At 37.5% G+C, this 20,702-nt stretch overlaps 1 protein-coding gene across 1 annotated transcript in view; it reads right to left on the bottom strand.

The window, feature by feature from the left end:
- ca16b (carbonic anhydrase XVI b) overlaps positions 1-20,702 on the bottom strand; it is a 252,954-nt gene that overhangs the window by 93,380 nt on the left and 138,872 nt on the right. The window contains exon 5 of the mRNA XM_088338154.1: positions 4,379-4,474. Coding sequence (XP_088194280.1) covers positions 4,379-4,474 — 96 coding nt within the window. The remainder of the gene's footprint in view (positions 1-4,378; positions 4,475-20,702) is intronic.

Below are 20,702 nucleotides of genomic sequence, written 5' to 3'. Positions count from 1 at the left end.
CTGACCAAATAGGTATTTTTAGGTGGATCTTATAGTCGGTTAAATACGGTAGGGTTTGCTAAATACACGTTCCATCACTGTCTGATGGTGGACCTGCATTCTAAACACCTGCGTCCCCATTCTAGCTCACTCCCTCTTCGCAATCCCCTACAAGATCAGTGACCCTTGTCGGTGTGCCATTAAGCTAAGCGTTAGTGAACATTGATCAGCTAGCATCATTTGCACAAATACGGCTAATAGAAATTAGTGTGTAACACCGCAGCGGAGCCTGAAGCTGTCAGTCCCTATGAATGCTTTTCCAAGGAACATAAATCTCTGGGGCATTCTTACAGTAAATAGAAATTAGGACCTGCTGTTATATATCAAGAGTCTGAGTGCTTAGACCTGGAGGGAACAATTTATAGTCTGTCGGTAAGTAAGCAACCTACCGGGTGGGCGATGCATTTTTCTTCTGGAAATCAATTATTTTAATATACGAGTAAGCTGTTGATGATTTTTTTAATTTAAATGTTTTCATTTTAACAACATTATTGTCATATTTTGTGGACTCCAAGCACACTATTTTACAGGGTTCATATTTTTTTTCATAGCCAAATTCAAGCACTTTTTAAGAACTTTGAAAGACCGTTTTTCAATTTCTCCAGTAGCCGGTATCTTGGTCTCGTAACCTGTCCTGTTGAGTGTGACGCAAAGAAAGTAATAACACTTCACATGACAACGCCATACAAACTAATATCAGCTGCCGTTAGACACGGGGGGAAAAGGAAAGCTATAGCAAAGCGAAGCCACCAGAGCAGGCACGTCAGCGTCTTTTTTAAGCAGGCTTGATTTATTATTAAATTAATGCATTGAACGCAGGGTCTATAGAGGTCAGACTGCTGGGAAACATGAAAACAATTTCAAGCATTTACAAGCACCTCCCCCCCAAAATTCAAGCACTTTTTGATACTTGAAACCTGATTTCAAAATCTGTATAATTAAGCCAAGAAAAGACACATACGACATATTGCACTTTTTGCTACCTTAATGAATATGAAATTAACAAAAAAATAACTATAGTTTTCTGTCCAACACCGGCGAGATATTGTGTTTTGATTCAGTCCTTGATAATTAATCTCCTACCATGGAGGTACACCTACAAGAAAGTAGCAAAACAATGAACCAGATATAAAGAAGGTGTTTAATAAATAGATTGTAAATAAATGGATTGATAACTCAACATTTACTAGGTGTTTTTAGGAAGAGCATTAGTCTCAAATTGCACCGTGGCATTTGTTTTCTTCTTTAAGAAAACAATGCATTATTTGACCAGTAAATGTTAGTGCAACCAAAAAAGAGTGATAAAAAGCGCCAGGGAATAATACAAACTACAGACACTTAGGGTGACCAAATTACACAATTTTTCTTCAATTTTTTTGCCCAGGCTTTTGCGAGGTTTTTAGTTTTGTGCTCCATAGGTGAGGCTCATGTCCAATAAAATATATATGAATTTCTCAGCTCATGAGTATTTTTTATAAAATGCATGTTTATGATAGTGAAAGCAGTTTTGCAAACTACTTAAATCAATACTGTTTTTTAAAAAAATATTTAATAACACTATGAAGTGCTAAATAATACACTCTGTCCCTTTAAAATATATGTAAATAAATTCCTTCTCCTCATATACAACACACTATAAAAACAAATGCCAAAATCGAATTAAAAAAAATATTGTATCTTCGATCATCAATATAAAAATGTTCCTTGCCCTATATCACACGCTGCTTAATATTCTACTTTTGATTGATCAAATCAATTAGGACTGGGCAATATGGTCTTCCCCCCCATAAAAAAAAAACACAATTATATCAGTCTGGACGATTATGATGAATTAACAATAAAGCCCAGTTAACACATAATAATTAAAACATGGGTTCACGCAATATTTTTAAAATCAGTTTGAAAGCATATTTAGGTGTCACTGCTAGTGTTAAAATAATGAAATATATCAATTTATTGCCCCGCCCTAATATCAACTTAGTTTTTATTTAAATAGACACATTTAACACCGTCAACTTGTGAGGGTATTCAAACAAAATCCTCAGAGTATTGTGCTATTCTCCACAATATTGTCGTCAATGTCAAATGGATGCCCTGGCCCAATAACAATTGAAAAATGCAACACCAGAAGCCACATACGGTAAAATGAGCAAGAGCTAGAATTCAAAAAGAGAAAAGTTTCACATGTTAGTGAGTATAGGATTTTGCAGCTGTGCAGAGGCTAACCAAATGCGAGTGGTTATACAGAGTTTTCCAAAAGTCTAGGGTACATTTTGACACTGGATATCTGGTAAACCATTAAGGATATAAAAACACATCTTGTAAATTCAGAAATCTTAATTTTTTCATATAATTTTCAAAGATGTTCAATGTGCGCAGCATAGGTCACGCATCAAGCCGATAGCCAGATTCTTGCCAAACACAGCATTGCGTCGTTAATGGTTGCAACAGCTTTGGTTTTTGGTGCTTTCAGCTTGTTCACATCTCTTGGAATAGGGAGGCTCATAGACTAATCCTTTAAAAATCCCCCCCAAAAAATTACAGGGTGTGGGATCTGAAGATCTGGATGGCCAAGCATAAGATTGTGATCATTCTGCTCAATATTTCTGTCTTACAGTGTTGTGATGAGAAACGGTCTAACCCTTAGGCTCCAGTGCAGTGGCGCTCCATCCTGTTAAAAAATTATGTCACCAGAATCTTTCTTTCTCAACGTATATTTAAACCAGTTTTCCAGCATGTCTAGCTACATCATAAGGGTCTTTCAAAACAACAACCTTAGACTCCACACCAAAATGCTGGTCTACAGAGCTGTATGTATCACGACATTACTGTATGGATGTGAGGCATGGACTATCTACAGCCGCCATCTGAAGAGCCTCGAGACCTTCCATGTAAGATGTCTTCAGAAGATCCTTGGCATCACATGGAGGGACAGAGTGCCGCACACAGAGGTGTTGGAGAGGGCAGGCAGCTGCAGCATGGAATCCATTATGGCCCAACGCCAACTTAGGTGGCTGGGGCATGTTGTTCGAATGCCCAGCCACAGACTGCCACGCCGTATCCTCTATGGTCAGTTACATCTAGGCCAACGCAGTGCTGGTGGGCAGAAGAAGCGGTTCAAAGACCAAATAAAGAACATCCTGAAGAGATGTCGGATAAACCCCTCCTCACTGGAGGAACTTGCTTCCTGCCGAGACCTCTGGCGCTCCCACTGCTCACATGGAATGGATTACATGGAGGAACAGCGCATGCAACACCGTGCAGCAAAGCGTGCAAAGAGACATGCTCGCCAGGCCACCCCTGCTCCCCCCAGCACCCCCTTCACATGCTCTGTCTGTAACCGCATCTGTGGATCCAGGATCGGACTCTTCAAACATCAGCAGACTCACAATTAAAAGAAGATGGTCATCATCGTATCGATGGACAACCCCAAGCAGCTACATCTCACCGTTGACTGTTGCTGTTTCAAAGAAGAATGGTCCGTAGACAGCTTACTTCGACAATGCACAAAACATGACAACCTTTGGGGAATCGTGTTGATGCTGAACAAGTTTATCTGGGTTCATATGCATGTTAACTTTGAAATATATGTGGAAAGTTGCCTAATTGCTGAAAATTAGCCGGTAGTCAAATCCGTCATCTTGCATCTTCTGTTGCATTGCTATTTAATAGTCATGACGAGCTAGTTTAGCAATGTACGTCAACTTTTGTACTAACAGTAGCTTGTAAAGCATCAGGTGCAGTTGTCTTCTTAAGACACGTCAGACAGTTGTTGTAGGACACTGAAGTTCCCTACTGGCTCTTCTGATCGATTTACTGGAGCTGCACGGGAAGCAGTTTTGAACTTGTCCAATCACATCCTCTGAGGTTCTGGGGCGTCTGGTTCTTATAGCGGGGCATAAGCACCCTACCGTTATGAATTTTCCAAACCATCTCACTATGGACTTCCTCTGGTGGCTTCTTTCCTAATTTTCTATGAAATGCACGTTGTACAAGAGCCCATATTTCAGTTTTTGCAAATTCAAGCGTACAAAATGCCTTTTCTGGTGGAGCGAACGCCATTAATAGGTCTGAAAAACAATAGCCTTAAAAGAACTTAAAGTTTTAAAATGTCACAACTTTTATGCTACTATTATTCATAGTTAAGGAGGGATGGGTACTTCAAATGTGCCAAAGACTTTTGGAACACCGTGCATACCAACTATTTGCTTGGAATAGTCCTTTGAACCAGAAGCCTCAAAATAACACAGCCCTGAAATTGGACCACAGCTTGTTTATAACAAGAAGACCGCTTGCCCTCTTTTGTGTCGTAAACGCCATTCTCTTGCCGGAGCGTTACCTCAAAGAAGACGGACATGGCGGCAATGATGCGTCTCTCCTTGATGGCCGCTCCGAGGCTGTCAAAGTCATCGGAATTGTAAAGGTAGATCTGCATCTGGGAGGGGACACAGAGCATACATCTCATGAGGGGTGGACAAGGAGAACTAACTGTCCTCTCATAAATCCTTCCTAGCACATACTACACACTGCTGGGAAGCTGATGAAAGGCTTTTTTTAGGTGTATAAAAGAGGGAGTATTTATCACTCCTATAAATCTCCTATAATACGTGCCATTCCTTTTTGTGTCCTGCCACCGCTGGAGGATGCTTAAGAAATACCACGTCCCCTACCTCAAGGCGACAAGACACGGCCTGTGGGTTGATAACTTGTGGATTCTGTCTTAAATGTTTTGTTATTTTTTATATTTATTATTTTCAAATGTAATTATGATTGTTTTGGGGTTGTTTTTTGAGTGGTTCCATTTGTTTTTGGGTCGGTGGTCGTTTTAAGGTATGTTTTTTTGACCATTTTTTGGGTGTTGCTTTTGAGTAATATGTACGTTTTACTACTTTAAAGTAGTTCCACATTCTTTTCAGCACTTTTTCCTGCTTTCCAGTACTTTCTTTTTGCAGAGTTTAGTTCTGCTTCAGTACCTATTCACATTTTTCACAGGCTTTTGTACTTTTTACGTACTTTTCATTTGTCTATGGCTGCTACAACTAATCGATAACATCAATTAAAATCGATTATTTCATTCATCATCATCATCAATTTGTTGTGTTGCGCGATTTATGTGCCACTCAGCACATTCATCCAATGCAAAAAAGACTTCAGTTGTTAGAACATGCTTGTAATAGCACTCTGGTCCCACAGAGGGCGCCTCAAGACGTTTTTAATTAGATTTATCTTACATATTTGCAGGTGTATAGCATACAGTTTTATGTATTTTTGTTTGTTAAGCGATTCAATATTTTGATTTTTTAAAGTGGTTTTACATTATAGAATATTCTATTGTTCTTTGCACTATTTTTCTACCCGTTCAAAACTTCAATTTTTGAATTAAAAAATATATCTTTTTTTTATTAATCCAATTCATCAATTAATCGAAAAATTATTCAACCAATTCAAAATAATTGTTAGTTTGTAGGCCTAGTACTTATTGTTATATTTAATACATTATTTAAAAAGTTTTAGTTAATTTTGTGATTCTTTTCCTTTTTGTGGACCTTTTCCTGGTGTTTTTGGGTTGGTATGTTTTTTTTTCATCTTTTTTGGTTAATTTTCATTTTAGGGTTTATTTTAAGGTCAATTTTTGAGTTAGGTTTTTTTCAGCAGGAAGAGAAGCCATGTACAAAACATATTCACTCTTCCATTCTTGTTTTGAAAGTAAAACGTTAAAGAACTGTTGGTACAGGCAATTGAACTGAATAAATGAAAAGTCAGCTATATCTGGTTTCTTCAGTGGTTTATATCCCTGTACTATCTTTATTGTATTTATTTCTGAATGATTGATTTCCTTATTAGTTTTTGAATTTGTTTATTTTTTTAATCTCATTTTGTTTAAAAAAAGTAAATGAAGACATTTGAGAACTTCGAAATATTTTGTCAGAGCTTTTCTTGTGGAAAACCTGATGCAGTGTTCTGAAATTGCATTCTACCCATTGAGACGTCATACCAATGTCCAGTGTGCATGTGATTTCCTAGGAAGTATAAGTTTCGTTCAACTTATCATATTTGTGTTTAACAGTGATGATACATTTAGTTGAAAACTATGATTATTTAGTTTGTTTAAAGGGACAGTGTGTAATATTTAGTGCCTCCTAGTGGTACAAAAACTTTTATTCAGTAAAAAAAAAAGAAAAAATAAATAAATTTGAATACTAGGCAATAATACAGCAAATACCTTACCAAGGTTATTTTTCATTTAAAAAAATAAAAAACGCACTGCTAGTCCAAAATCAAGAGCATTCAGCTAGTACAAAATGCTGCAGCGAGGCTTTTAACTAAGACAAAAAAGTTTGATCACATTACCACGATCTTAGCTAACCTGCATTGGCTTCCTGTTAGCTTAAGATGTGATTTTAAGGTTCTGTTGGTAGTATAGAAAATCATGCATGGACTAGCTCCCTCATATCTTTCAGATTTAATTTCGCCCTATGTTCCGGTTTGGAGCCTTCGCTCTGAAAATGCTGGTCTACGAGTGATCCCAAGAGCCAAGAAGAGACGCGCAGGTTCGAGAGCGTTCTCCATCCGGGCCTCGGTGCTGTGGAATGCTCTTTCCCCTGAGTTTCGATCTGCAACCTCAGTGGAAATGTTTAGATCTAAGCTTAAAACGCACTTCTATTCTATAGCATATGAATCACCTATATTTTATGTTGACAATATCAGGGGATGGTGTCATAATAGTCTGTAATAATAGTTTGCAATAGTCTTTGATCTGTGCAGCCCTTTGAGAGTCTTTGTGATTAAGGGCTATACAAATACACATGACTTGACTTAAAGGTCGTGAAATAAGTATTTGGTTTACATAAATGGAATCCCTACTTAAATTGCTGCCATGTTTGTCTGCCCTGATGTTGCTTGCTGTGGATCTAATTAGCTATCTAGCTCCCTTTTAGTTATGAACTTTACATTACAATATTATTATCATTGATCTAATCATATTTGGTATTTGGATTCTATGTGAACCAAGTTACATATTTACTCTTTCCATATTTTGCTCAAAATATGTCCGTTCCCACAAAAATATTTTACATAGCTGATGTTTTATTTTACTAGTTATTTTGTTGTTGTGCTCTGTACAGCCCTTTGAGACTTTTGTGGTAAAGGGCTATACAAATAAATATGACTTGACTTTTCGTTTGCATTAGACAACAGTGCCATTATGTCGTCAAAGATTACACACTAGCACTTAAAGTCTTATTGGACTCTGACCGAACTTTTAAGCCCGGCGTGTTTTTCGGTGGTAACTTTTTAACTACAGTAATCACGCAGCGTATGTATGCATGTCAGCCCTCGTTTTATATCCTCAGTTAAAGTTCAATTTGCAATAATTTGAGTCTCAGTGTTTTTACTTGATAATAAAGAAAACTAAATCACTGTCATATCAGCCTACAGTGTCTCAACAGAGTAGGACGTTTTAGCAAAACAGCGGCCCAGCCTCACCCAGACTCTTGTTACCGGCGGGCCCCAGGTAATCCAAGTTTATGACCCCTGGCGTACACAGACAGGCGAGACTGGAGGAATGCTCCGTTTCCCTACAGGGAGATCTAAAAGAATAAAAACGCTTCTCATCAGCGCTCCCAATTACCTTAAATCACCCGCATCACTGTTTTCTGGTTCCACAACAAAGCCTTAAAAAAAGTGTGGCTGTAATGTGAAAACCATCATAGGGGGAGAATAGAACACCTGTCAAGCTTTCCATTTGCTATCAAAAAGAATTTGATTGCTTTGATTTCAAAGCAGACTCATAATGACAAGAGGCGATGATCAAAATCAGCAAATGATTGTAAAGGTAGTAATTGGACCTCTCCATCATCGCAGTCTCGACTTTAATTTGAAAAAGCCTTTCATGTCACTGCAACTGAGTTAATTGCCAATAAGAAAAAGGTCCTACGTGTTGATTTAATTTAAGAGCAAAGCTTTCAAAGGAAAACTTTTTAAGTGTTTTGAGTAGAGTTGCCGTTCAACCTGCTAAAGAGGTAATTGCAAATAAAACATCATTGGGAGAAAAAAAAACAACAACACAGATTGCCCTACTTGAATCTGTTCGTAAGTTGCTTCGGTACTATATTTTGTATGTTTAAGGTTTATGTAAGTATGTTTAAGGCTTGTATAAGTAAGCTGTATTTTTTTTTGTACTAAATAATAAACATTTCATAGAATAATATACTCTATAAAGATAAATAGAATTAAGTTACTTTTGGAAGATGAGCTTTAGGGGTTAGGCCACTTCCAACTCCGTTGTAGAAAGTGGCAGAATAAAAGTGATCCAACCATTTTCTCAACCACATCAAGCTTTCTTATTCCACTTTCATTTCAAATGAAAAGGCTCACCTCTTCATTACACTTTACCCCAACCATATTGAATGGATGCACAAGATAATGAACAATAAAGATGTCAAAGTCCTTAGCGCGCTGGAGATACAGTATAAAATGTTTACAAACGAACTAGGAAGAGGAAGCAAATTTCATCTTCATGTTGTATGGTGGGTTACCTATCACAGCGCCACACGCCGGTAGCGGCGGAAATAAAGCACTACAGTAATGTCCTGTACTCGGAAAAAGGTGCACATAATACAAATACTAATTTACAGCAATGTCCGGATATTTTTCGAAATCCCAAATAAATGATTGTCTCTCCTGTTTTTCGTAAGTCGAGGGGTCGTAGGTTGGGGAGCGTATGTATTGTTGTTGTTTTTGCTAGGGTTGCGTTCCAATATAGTTTCAGGGCACAGGACACATCAGAACATGTGAAGTAGAAACCTTAATTTATTTGTTTATTAAAAACACAAAAACAGACCCAACTTATAGGTTCAAGTATTAGTTTAACAAATAACATTTTTTTTTCCCCTACAAATTAATTATAAAAAACATCTTGCCGTTTTAGTGCACAACTGTATTTATTGAGGACAAAATCCACGTCACTTTGTCGCTATCCTGAGGACATTATGAAAAGCTGCAATAGCCTTCCGGTCAACAATCCAAAAAAGCCTTACAGGACAAAAAAAAATAAAAAATGAAAAATAAAAAATGACTGGAGCAGTAAAAAAATCAAAAGCCTTATTTAAGCCTTACAAGGAAGAAGAGGCATTGTATTCATCTATATTATTTGGAAAATGTTAAGAATGTTTCCCATTTTGTATGAAAGACAGCATATAGTTTTCCATTCTCAAACATTTTTGAAAAAACGGGCACGCCAAAGACCCGCATGTGCATGTGGCTCCATAGCAAGGGTCGAGAAGTCCGACATTGTTGGCGATAGAAATAATTCCTTTGCCTTTTGGGAAATGCTACATGGGATTTTGTGGGTCCAGATAATTTTGTCCACATGATGGGTTTTAGAAAAACTTGATTATGAAAAAGAGGCTGAGGCTGGATGAAAAAAAAACAGTTAATAAGTGATTTTCAGTTGGAGTCATCTGTAACTCAGAGTGAAATGTAGAGTATGTTAGTGTTTTGTAGTATTTCCATCATATTTTTGTATTTATAGTATTACTGTAATAGTATTTTTGTCATAGTATTTTTGAAGTATTTATTTAGTAGTTCTGTAATATTTCTGGAGTAGTAATTTTGATTAAATTATCACTGTAGTAGTGGTTTTGTACTATTTTTATCGGGGTTTTTTTTGGTGTGATAAATATTAGTAATAATAGTCTTTAGGCTGTGCAGCCCTTTGAGACTCCTTGTGATTAAGGGCTATACAAATAAACATGACTTTGACTTTTAGTATAAAATGTTTCGTTTGAAAAACAAGAGAGAGAACAAAAAACATAAATGTATATATTGTTTTCTCTATCTGATAAAAAACATATATATTTTAATTCAATTTTATTGCAACTCCCTATCATTGTAAATCAAGGCACAATAAAGAGGCTTAAACACAACTTAAACACAACTTACTTTAAATGGCAGTGTGAGTAGATTTATTTATTTATTCTGATTTCTTAACGATTTGTTTGCTCTCTGATAATGGTATGTTGCTTGTTTGCGATGAACAGTGTAGTTGCGTTATTACTCTTGGACACTTGCAAAGGAGATTTCTAGGATGGCAGGGCTGTTCGTTATTTGGACTATTATTGCTCACTGTTGTTCATTATTTTGACTATCATACACTGCTTCCATCAGGGGGTCACATAATTTTTCCATTCTCTTATGAGGGGTGAGTAAAAATATGACAATGGAATAAAAATAAATAGGAAAGTGAAAATATTTTGATAATGACATCATATCTAACACCTTTTCAGATGTCATCTATATCACTCGCCGTGATCCGGGTTCTTTTCCCATTGCATCCAATGCGATACGATTGTGATGAGGCGATATTTTTCGACTGATCAATCATTGCACAAGTACCGTAAAACCTTGTGTTTAACACGCACCCCAACTTAGAGCATGGGTGCTGTTCGTTTTAGGCAGAAAGAACAGAAAAAAGAGCCGCCACGCTGGACATTAATTTGCTCTCTCAGCCCCTGGTCTCGGAAATATGTCTATCTATTTACCTTGGTCATATCCCTCAAGAGGGGTGACCGACAGACAGAAAAACACATACAATAATAAAGAAAATAAAAAAGGGGAAAAAATAGCAAAAAACACACACAAACATGTTTGGACCATGGCCAACCCAAATGCCCAAACACCCAAACAAGTTAGCCACTCTTTCCTATCACCAACGGAAATATGTAATCACATATAATAGATCACAGCCACACAAGTGTATTTCACCTTGTGGTGGACAGCAGAACGGCTGCCAGGTCCAAGAAAAACGATGAACTTCTTTATTTCATGTTTTTTCATTGCATTTAAAACATTTTGGATTTCATTAATAATGCAGCTAATGGAGCATTGAAGGGAATATTATTACCTAAAGTAATTTTGGTTTTGCTGTTGTTTTAAAAAAAAATAGTTTTATATTCTAATGGTTAATTCTGCTATCTCTGGTTTAAACTAAAAAAACTTTAATTCAATACGTGGATTTTTCTTGATTTGGGTTGCACTTGGAATTAAGATGGGATGGTGGGTCCTCAAGTCAGACCTGTTGACTGTTACACTGGTCTAAGTAAGCAAGAACCCTCGTTTCTAACGGGCTTTCATCAGCAAGAATCGGGAAGGAAACACATTTTTCCAAGTGCGATATTATATTTGAACCTACGACGACTCAGCAGGACCACGCACAAACTGAAAATGAACCAAAAAAAAACCAAACAAAAAAACAACAACATTTGAGCTCAATTATTTACCCGTGGAACATTAAGTCAAGTCTAGATTTGATGAGTTCTTCCATGGTCTAAATACTTAAGCACAAACATGGTTTTCTTCAGCACACCATGTGTCCAAAGCAACATTCTAGATTCCAATTTAAGTGGAAATGGATGAAAAGCATCTCATGCTCGGCATCATTTCCCATGGTAGCAAGGTATTGAGACACAAGAAGGAGACAATAACAAGAAATAAGTGTGTGGGAGGCAAGGTCTCACTTTCTCCACGACTCTTGCTACCAGTGCTGTTTGTTTGTAAACGGTTTTGTCTTAAACACAGTATGAATTTCTCACTTCAATCCCACGCAAGTATTGTACTTGGCGCCCGACTGGCCGACGCAGCCGCTTCCATTTTCGACAAAATTTCAGTGCAGAACTCTGGAAACACAAAACGATTTAATTTGATTTAAAGTCATCAGAAACGCTGGCATCGTTAGAATATGAGGCCCGCGTATAGGAAGTGATTTATTGAAGACTACAGATTATGTGTACCGTTAACTTTGAAATATATACTTTCAAAATCAGTGGACGGGAAGTGATTCAACTCATTGTAGCTTACATAAAAGCTCTGGTCACTTAAACATACTTTTGCTGGAGAATATTTTTAAAGAAACAGTGTGTATTATTTGGCACCTCCCTAAAGGTATAAATCATTACATTAATAAGAAAATAACAATATAGAAACACGCAATTTAAAAAAAACCTCATTACTCGAGACATTTGCACTTATTTGACATACCATGAGTCTCACCTAGCTTTTACGATTGTCATCTTTCTGGTATGGGCACCCCCCCCCCCAAAAAAAAAAAATACTTGTGAAAAGGTTGGACAAAAAAAGTGTGTGGTTTAGGTCTCTGTAGTTCATGCTTTTCAATACTCATTTTCAGTTGCATGACACAATACAGTGCCATCGAATGGTCAAATGATACACACTACCCCTTTTTGACAACACCAGTACGCCATTAACGGTTGCTGAACTAAATTAACCCAGAGGCCTTCACAAAATATCTTGAAGGCCATGTCCCAGATTATCAGTCTTTGAAAATGCTGTTGGTTAAGTCAATCAGATTCCGAGTTGGCTTCTGAACGCCAGCTAGCTGGTCTTGAGAAGCGTCACCAGTTTCACAAACTATGTTTGGCTAGGGGTAAGTAATCCACCAAGGCGATCGTGCCAACAGCCGTTAAACTTGGAAGAGGATGCTTCATGTGGAGATACATTCAATTTTGTTGTTTGTACGCCAAGTTTAGCCTAGAGGTAAGATTTTCAGCCGGAGCCTGAGCCCAAGCCCGACCCGAATTTTGGCCTGAGACTATAAATTGAGGTTGGGCTTCTCTTGCCTGCTTATCTCAGGATGTAGAGCGCTCGCCTTGGAAACAAGAGATCGCAGTTCGAATTTTGGCTTCTCCGTGTTACATGTCGAAGTGTCCTTGGGTGACACACTGAACCCCTAATGCCCCCAATAAGCAGGCTGGCGCCTTGCATGGCTGCACGGCCGCTATTGGTGTGTGAGTGTGGGTGAAGGGGTAAATGTGAAGCACATTGTAAAGCGCTTTGGGAAGTCTGCGTTGACTTGAAAAGCGCTATATAAATGCAGATCATTTCATTTCATTGCATTTCATTATTGTCCACCCATCATTGTTCATGGTCTCTGTTTAGGCCATACACTCTTCTTCAACTCAAAATGCGTTACAAAAGACTGGCTTTATGTTTTTTGGTTTGAAAAATTTATTGACACTAAAAACAGAAAACAATCATGACAATCTCAACAGCAATTAAGCACATTCACAATATTATATTCCAATATTACGTTTTTAACAGCAAACACAAAGTGAGGTTTGAACAAACCTTCTCGAAAATCAAACATATTCACAATTTCATTATATAACATCTTTGTTAGTGTCAATAGATCCGTCCAGGCCAAAGTCGATTGTCCTCGCTTTATGTGTCCCACTAGTTTGAAAATGGGGGTACACTAATGAAGGGCAACTAAAGTAACATTCGACTTACAAATTGGTTCGGTTCCAACCAACTGGTGGTGATTCAGATTGGACAGAATTTGAAATCTATTAATTGCACCGTTTCCAAGGTGGTATCAGATTCCTGAGAGTAGTGGGTGATTGCTGTGTGAGAGCAAGATGCTAGGATTCCAGGCTGGCTGACGGAATTTTCTTGAGCATTCCCGAGCTGTTATGTGTCACAGTGCTATTCTTTGAAATACAAATTAAAAAAAGAGCATTTGAGAGTCCTATGTACGAATTAATGTGAACTGAGCAGGTCGCAAGTTGGCCAATACTTATATCCACGTTTCCAAAATTCCTTTTCAAACACGTATTCAAAAAGAATACCATAAATGCAAAACAGTTTCAGGGTTTAGTAGTAAATTTTATCTTTAATCTGATGGAATGATTGTTATGTTGTTGCATACTTTAAGTATGCTGTATGAATGGCTGAATATGACATATCAAGCAGATGCATAATATAGAACATGCAGTTTATTCTGCTAGATGTACAACTATTGATGAATATGACATTTTTAGGCAACTAGAATGATAACTACAAATTGATGTGACCAAGTATATGAATACATCTGCACATGTTTTCCGTATTCTGCGCTAACCTCAATCTTATCCTTCAGAGAAAGAATAAGAAAACAACCCTGCCTTCTTTTCACTCCAAGAGTGTATTATCTGTTTGCTTTGAGACAAAGCAAGAAGTCTGTAGTTGGGGGAGGTTGTGTTACCGTTGGATGAAGCGCATTATAACTGCGTGTTCATGGCTGTGTAGAATAGATCACGCCTCGGGAGGAATAGAGAAAACACTTCTTAGAGCAGCCATCAGTTTGCATTTGAACTCTCCTTTTGGCAACATTTTATAAAATGGTATCTTTCGTTAGGATTTTCATCTGATTTAAGATTATCCTTGCATGGTTTAATTAGGAATGTATTTCTTGTTAAGATTATGTCTTTTTGATTCATTTTATTACTTTCATTTGTATCTTAAGATTCAACCGTCTAAAATGTCATGGGCAAGTGAGGAATGTCAAAATGTTAAAATTCACTTTAAAATAAGTTAAATATTTTAGGGTTGAAATCTTTCAAAAGCAGAATATTTATTTTTGTTTTATTGATGGATTTCTAAGAACTTTTCACGACTAAATGTTCAGAACATCTCATACGGTGAAATGATTATAGCAAGGTAAAAGACCGTTTACATTTTTAAAAATAATTCTAAAATTAGTTAAAATTATTTATTAAATATAAATATTGATTATAGTCTTGTATTCCGCATCTTGCATTATATATATTTTATCATGTCAAAGTGAGCAGAATACCCGTCAAAAATGTATTCAGGCAATGGCCTTAAAATCTGAATTGGCTGGGACATGAATACAAATTGAAATGTTGACCTGTTTCAGGAGATAAAACAATGTGATGATTGGAATTAGCAAAAGGAAATTGTCTTAAATGAGAAAAAAAGGATGATCCATTTATTGTGAATGTGCGTTTTCCCAAAACATGTATCCAGTTTCAGGTAAAATGTAACCCAAATTTGTGATACAGTAATCTGTTGCTGTATCAGAATTTACTCTTTGCGGTTTTGTTACTGCATTATCAAAGGCTAAACCGAGGAAGAGGCTTTCTATCGCCAACAAACTGAACATCTCGACCCACTAAACTTGCTTTGGAGCCACATGCGCCTCTCCCTGGCACTATTTGGAAAAAAACAATTGATAATGGGAAAGTATATGGCTTCTTTATGACTGAGCCGAAAGGTTGATGCACTTCCCATTACGTCCACATGATGGCGGAAAAATATAATATAAGATCAAGCGGACCGTGTCCTCAATCAATAAAGTTGTGCAATAAAATGGCAAGATTACTTTTAAAATTATAATTCAACAGCGCAGAAGTTTTTTGTGATAACATTTGTTTATTCAGTACAGCACTTTTATTTGTTAAAGAACAACTTGAACCTGTAAATGGGTTTGCTCGTGAGTATAAACATGAATTATCAAATACAAAAATAAATGTCTACTTGCAGGTTATGACTATCTCATGACGCTATGTTTTTGCCAAAAACATTACAGTATCCGAAAACCTTGGTCTGGTGCCAACATTGTGTTTCAAAACACAGAATGACAGAACATTCAGAGATCTTTACTAATACAATGATATAATATCGGTAACATGCATGTGTCATTCATACCTTAGCTCTAGTCTTGATGGAGCTAAATGGCTGATATGGTTGTGTTACAAGCAACATAATACAAAAGCAACCTATCACACTCTTAAAAAATATACAAGACACTCCATCTTCTGCTCCAGTGATGGATGTTAATATACACGGACAGAGACGAATCGTCATTCCATCAGGTCTCCAAATACAGTGCTTCATATTTCACTTGCATTACACGTATGACATACCGACAGTATATATGTGCAAGCGGGTACCGTCTGTGTGAAATTATTCTAACCCGCACGACATGTTAATACAGTATATTATATGAAAAGATCTCCCAACGGAACCCTGGGGGAAAAACAAATCAACCGATTCATATTTCATTGCGCTGTTCGAGCAAACAGGTGGGCCGCCTATCGATTTGTCCACCCCACTCTCATGTAAGAGCCTGTGCGCTTATATTAATGTCAAGCTCGGGAGCCACCAGCCAAGCAGCCCCTTTTGTTTATTTGACTACACGACGGTGTTACAAATGCCAGCGGGGTCCATATAGTGCCGCCCCCACACACAATTTGTCTTTTGCACAGAACCCGCCGGATATATAAGAGTGTGGCTTAATGCTCGGGGCTGGCAGGTGGGAGAAACATCTGCTTTTTACAGTATGAGATATGCAACTCCGTGCTGGAGGTGGCAACAGAAAATATCCAAGGTCATATTTGCCTCCAAGTACAAAACCAAGGCAATGCTTTTAAGCTTAATGCTAACACGCGACGCAAAGAGCACTATATAAACAACACTGAATGTCCCAGATAGAGTTGGAGGAATTTACGCAAAAAACTGTTGGATGCAGAAGGTGCATCAAGTTACAAGTGTAGGAACTTTGCTGTTAGTCATTTCCTGCAGGAGCTAATACTATTGCAGTCTACTGAGTCACAGTACTGTACAAAAAAAGCATATTATTTGAATAATTGAATGAGATGGAAAATCACGTTGCAGATCAACATTACAAATGAGAATTCTTGTTTTATGTTCTCAAGTGGGTTGAAAAAGAACACACTTCGGTGTGCTAAATAAAGAACACACTTCAGTGTACTCGTAAGTAGAGGTACAAAGTAAATAACACATGCTTGGGAAAAAAACAAATACCATATTTTCTGGACCATACGTTCCGTTTTTTTATAGGTTGGCTGTAATGGCAACATACACGGTAGAACATCTTGTACATAAATAGAGATATCGCCTTGATCATGTACTTCCAGTAACAATTACAACTCAAAGGATGTACAAATTTTGAAACACCCTGAAACCCTGTATATTGTAATTGAATTTGAATGGTAATACATATTTAAAACTGGTAACAGGCTTTTTGGCTAAGTTCACACTGCAGGAAAAACATATTTTTGCAAGGACACAACTTGTATCCGATCTGTTTAAGTATGTCTAAAGGGTACATATCCTATGTATAACACTAGACACCACTTTCATATCGATCAAAACACATTCATGCAACCTGCATATCATCCGATAGGCGGCAGACTCCACTATTCTACCTTCAACCAGGAGGCAGGAATCGAAAAATCAAAAACCACGGCGGAGGAAAACAGGGAGTGTCTTGATTTTACACATTCATGGAGGATAAACACTTTTTTATTGTATAACTCACGAAACAGCCAACCTCGCATCACATACAACTGGATTCCCTTGGCTTCATTCCTAAATCAATAGTATCTTCTAGTGGTAGTTAACAATATTTATGTTAAAATCACACCACATGGAGAGCATTCAATGGGGGGAAGGGAGATTTTAGATCTAAATAATAAGTGGGGGGACAACGGGGGCAGCACGGCGGCGCACTGGTTAGCGCATGTGCAGCAGTTCTGAGGTCGTGAGATCAAACCTTCATGTGTGAAGTTTGCATGTTCTCCCCGTGCTTGCGTGGGTTTCTTTCGGGCACTCTGGTTTCCTCCCACATTCCAAAAACATGCATGACAGGTTAATTGGCCGGTCCAAATTGTCCCTAGGTGTGAATGAGCGATCTCGTTGTCTGTCCCTGTGTGCCCTGGGACTGGCTGGCAACCAGTTCGGGGTTTCCCCTGCCCACTGCCTGAAGATAGCTGAGACACAACCGCGGATAAGCGGTGCAGATAATGGATGAATGAATGAGGGGACACCGCTCCGCCATAAACATCCATGACTATATCAGCAAATATGAGCGCATTGCGTGTGACGTCACGTGTGCTGTCCTGCGCATGTGGCACACTTCTGGTCCTTACACAGCAAGATAAAGTCGCATTTATTAGGAAATGTGAACGATCTCACAAAAAAAATCGGTTTTCACTACAAAAAATCGGAATTGAGCTTTAAGCTCTGCAGCGTGAACCTAGCCTTTGATACATAATGCGCTTTAACGTAAAAAGCTCGGATGAACACAGATTTTGGGAACTTTGTCTATGAGTACATACTGCCTCTGGTGGTCAAGTTATGGAATCAAATAAATACTGTTAAAAGTACTGTAGTGTACATTGTAGGAAGCTATTTTAATTCACCTAAAGGCATATTTTTTATTTCCTCAACAAAACACCTACATTGTTATTTATATTATATTATTTATTCTAAAATTCTCACCTTATGGTAAAAATCTGACGATGTTTGTTTATTCTTTTTTTTTACTTTAAAGTCAGTCTTTGTCATCTACTATATAATTACAGGAATCAACACCCTGCAGACTAAAAGCTGTACTGTAGCAGGCAATGATTGCATAATTGTAGTGAAGGGGCACCATATGAAGTCTGAGAAGGCCAAACCAGGAGTCTATATTTCCGCTTTTTTTCTTCACTGAAGGCTTTGCAATGAGCACCCACGCATGTTGTATACAGAGTCACTAAATGGGGTTTCAGTTCTTATTAGGACACACAGCAGATCTGCTTTCAATTACTTTCACGTGAAATGCACAGCACACTATTTTGCAAATTAGTGGCTTTGATTAGAGAGTTTTGGTCACGTTAGATGCTATAACGGCATGTCCAGGGATAAACAGAATTTAATGGGCAATCATTATTGAGCAAAATTGACTATTTAAAGCAGACATGTCAAACTCAGACTCGGGCGCCGGATGGAGACTTTCTGTTCTCAGATGAACCCGATTGGTAAAAAAATGTCAACGCAGGTAGTTTTTCAGCACGATGCTTTATAATACAGCCTAAAATTGTAGCCTACCCTACTCGTGATAATTGAATTGAATTTTCTTCATTGTCATTAATATCAATGTGGAGAAAATCTGTATGCAACGAGAGGACATAGCACTCCAGGGTAAACATGTACAGGGTTCCTACAGCTTAAGGCATGATATTTAAGGCCTTTTGAAGAATAAGACCAAGTCAAAAACAACAACACAAAACCCACGACTGAAAAAACAAACAAAAAAAAAACAAATATTTATTGCACACAATAAATAATACACATTACCTGGCACAGCTTTTAGCCATGGCCAAAAACTTTGGTCGGATAGCCACTTCTCATTAAATGTACATGTTCCCATGGTCCAAAATAAAGGTTTCAATCCGAAGTTGCTGTGCTTATTGTGAGTAGACCTAAGACACGCGTCTGATATGAAAAGCCCGACTGAAACCACATGACCGTTTTGTGATATGTCAGTTATTGTGGTCGTGCCACCATAGTAAATCGGTGAAATATTAAAAAAAATACATTGATACATCTTTCTATATCTTCTTAGTTTAAACAAACAAATCTAATTAATGTGTTGACATTTTGAAGACTTTTTTTTTTAATTCAAGACATTTTAATGCCAGTTAAGGCCATATTTTTAGAATCATCAACTGCCTCTTAATACTTTTCAAGGATCTGCGGGAACCCTGATGTAATAAGACTTTAAAGAGGGAAAAAGATAAAAGAAAAGATAAAAAGACTATCAGGATCAAAGGCAAAAACATATATTTTACAATGTCATGCTTAGAGACCGGCCTAAGTGTGAGGTTTATGAATAAAGAATAAGTGCATTGTAACAATAGTGCAACAAAAACAAATGCAATTAAGCATTAATTATTTTTTAGGCAGTGCCATTTTGTTGCGTTGACCAATAACTTGTTTCGTAGTGGTAAATGGTAAGGGAAGTTTGCCCGTTTATTTATAGTTGGACACATCACAGTGCAGATATTAATTTCTTGGTATTGACTCCTGTCAGTGCTGAATGCTGAATATCTGCTCTTTTAGAACATTACTGCCCTCTTGTGGCCCAGAGTTCAAATGGTTTGTATTTATAAAAAGAGGGCACAATTTATGATAGAAATTAGCTTGCTTCTCTTTTTGACACACTCAGAAGTTCACGGAGGGCTGGACGTTTGATATGGCTTATTTAACACACCAATACGTGATGAAACTGATTACAGCTCAAATATTAGTTTAATCCTGAAAGTGGCCCTACAAAACACAACCCATTATTCTGATCCAGACCCCAAACAGCAAAAACGCACAGCTCAGCAAAAACACCACGTGGGAAAATCCTGACATTTGAAATGAAGTGTCGAATTTATGATCATATTTCGCTCCTTCTCACAGATGCGCATCCACTTATTCGGAGGAAAATGATCAAAAGAATGGCGCTGTATACAATCTCGGCACGGCGAACGCAAAAATGGCAATGTGAAAATTCATCTAATTATAGACGCATTCAGGATCAAAAGATGAGCAAGCAGACACCATAGAAAGATGCACGCAAGGACTCAAGCGATGCAGCTGCACACGAAGGAGACGTGCAGTAACCACCGCTTTTATACAACCAATTAGCAAAGCAATATTTTAGTCTGTATTGTAAATGACTCAATATTTAAATCTTTAACGCATTTGAATAGGCAGGGTAAATATAAGAAAATATATGTGATTAATCAGCCATGGTTTGGGCCTGAGAAAAATAAAACTATTCATCTTCATCTGCAGCAGTACATGGGTTCTTCCCCCCCAAAAAAGCCTCTTATCCTTTTGTTTCTGACTCTATTAAAAGTATGTTGTGACCTTCAACTAAGAAAAACATTCCAGACCAGATTGGATATGTTCATTTCCAACTAATGGGCACAAACCCTTTTCACCTGAACACCCCAGGCAATAAGGTTGAAGTGGAATTTGGGGATTTAATTAAATTCAGTAAATAAAAGCTTATTAAATTAATGTGT

Source organism: Urocampus carinirostris, chromosome 6, assembly GCF_059441175.1.
Source record: "Urocampus carinirostris isolate Australia breed hairy pipefish chromosome 6, RoL_Ucar_1.0, whole genome shotgun sequence".
Classification (NCBI taxonomy): domain Eukaryota; kingdom Metazoa; phylum Chordata; class Actinopteri; order Syngnathiformes; family Syngnathidae; genus Urocampus; species Urocampus carinirostris.
Note: the sequence above shows the minus strand (reverse complement) of the source record. Positions and strands in the feature narration are given on the sequence as shown.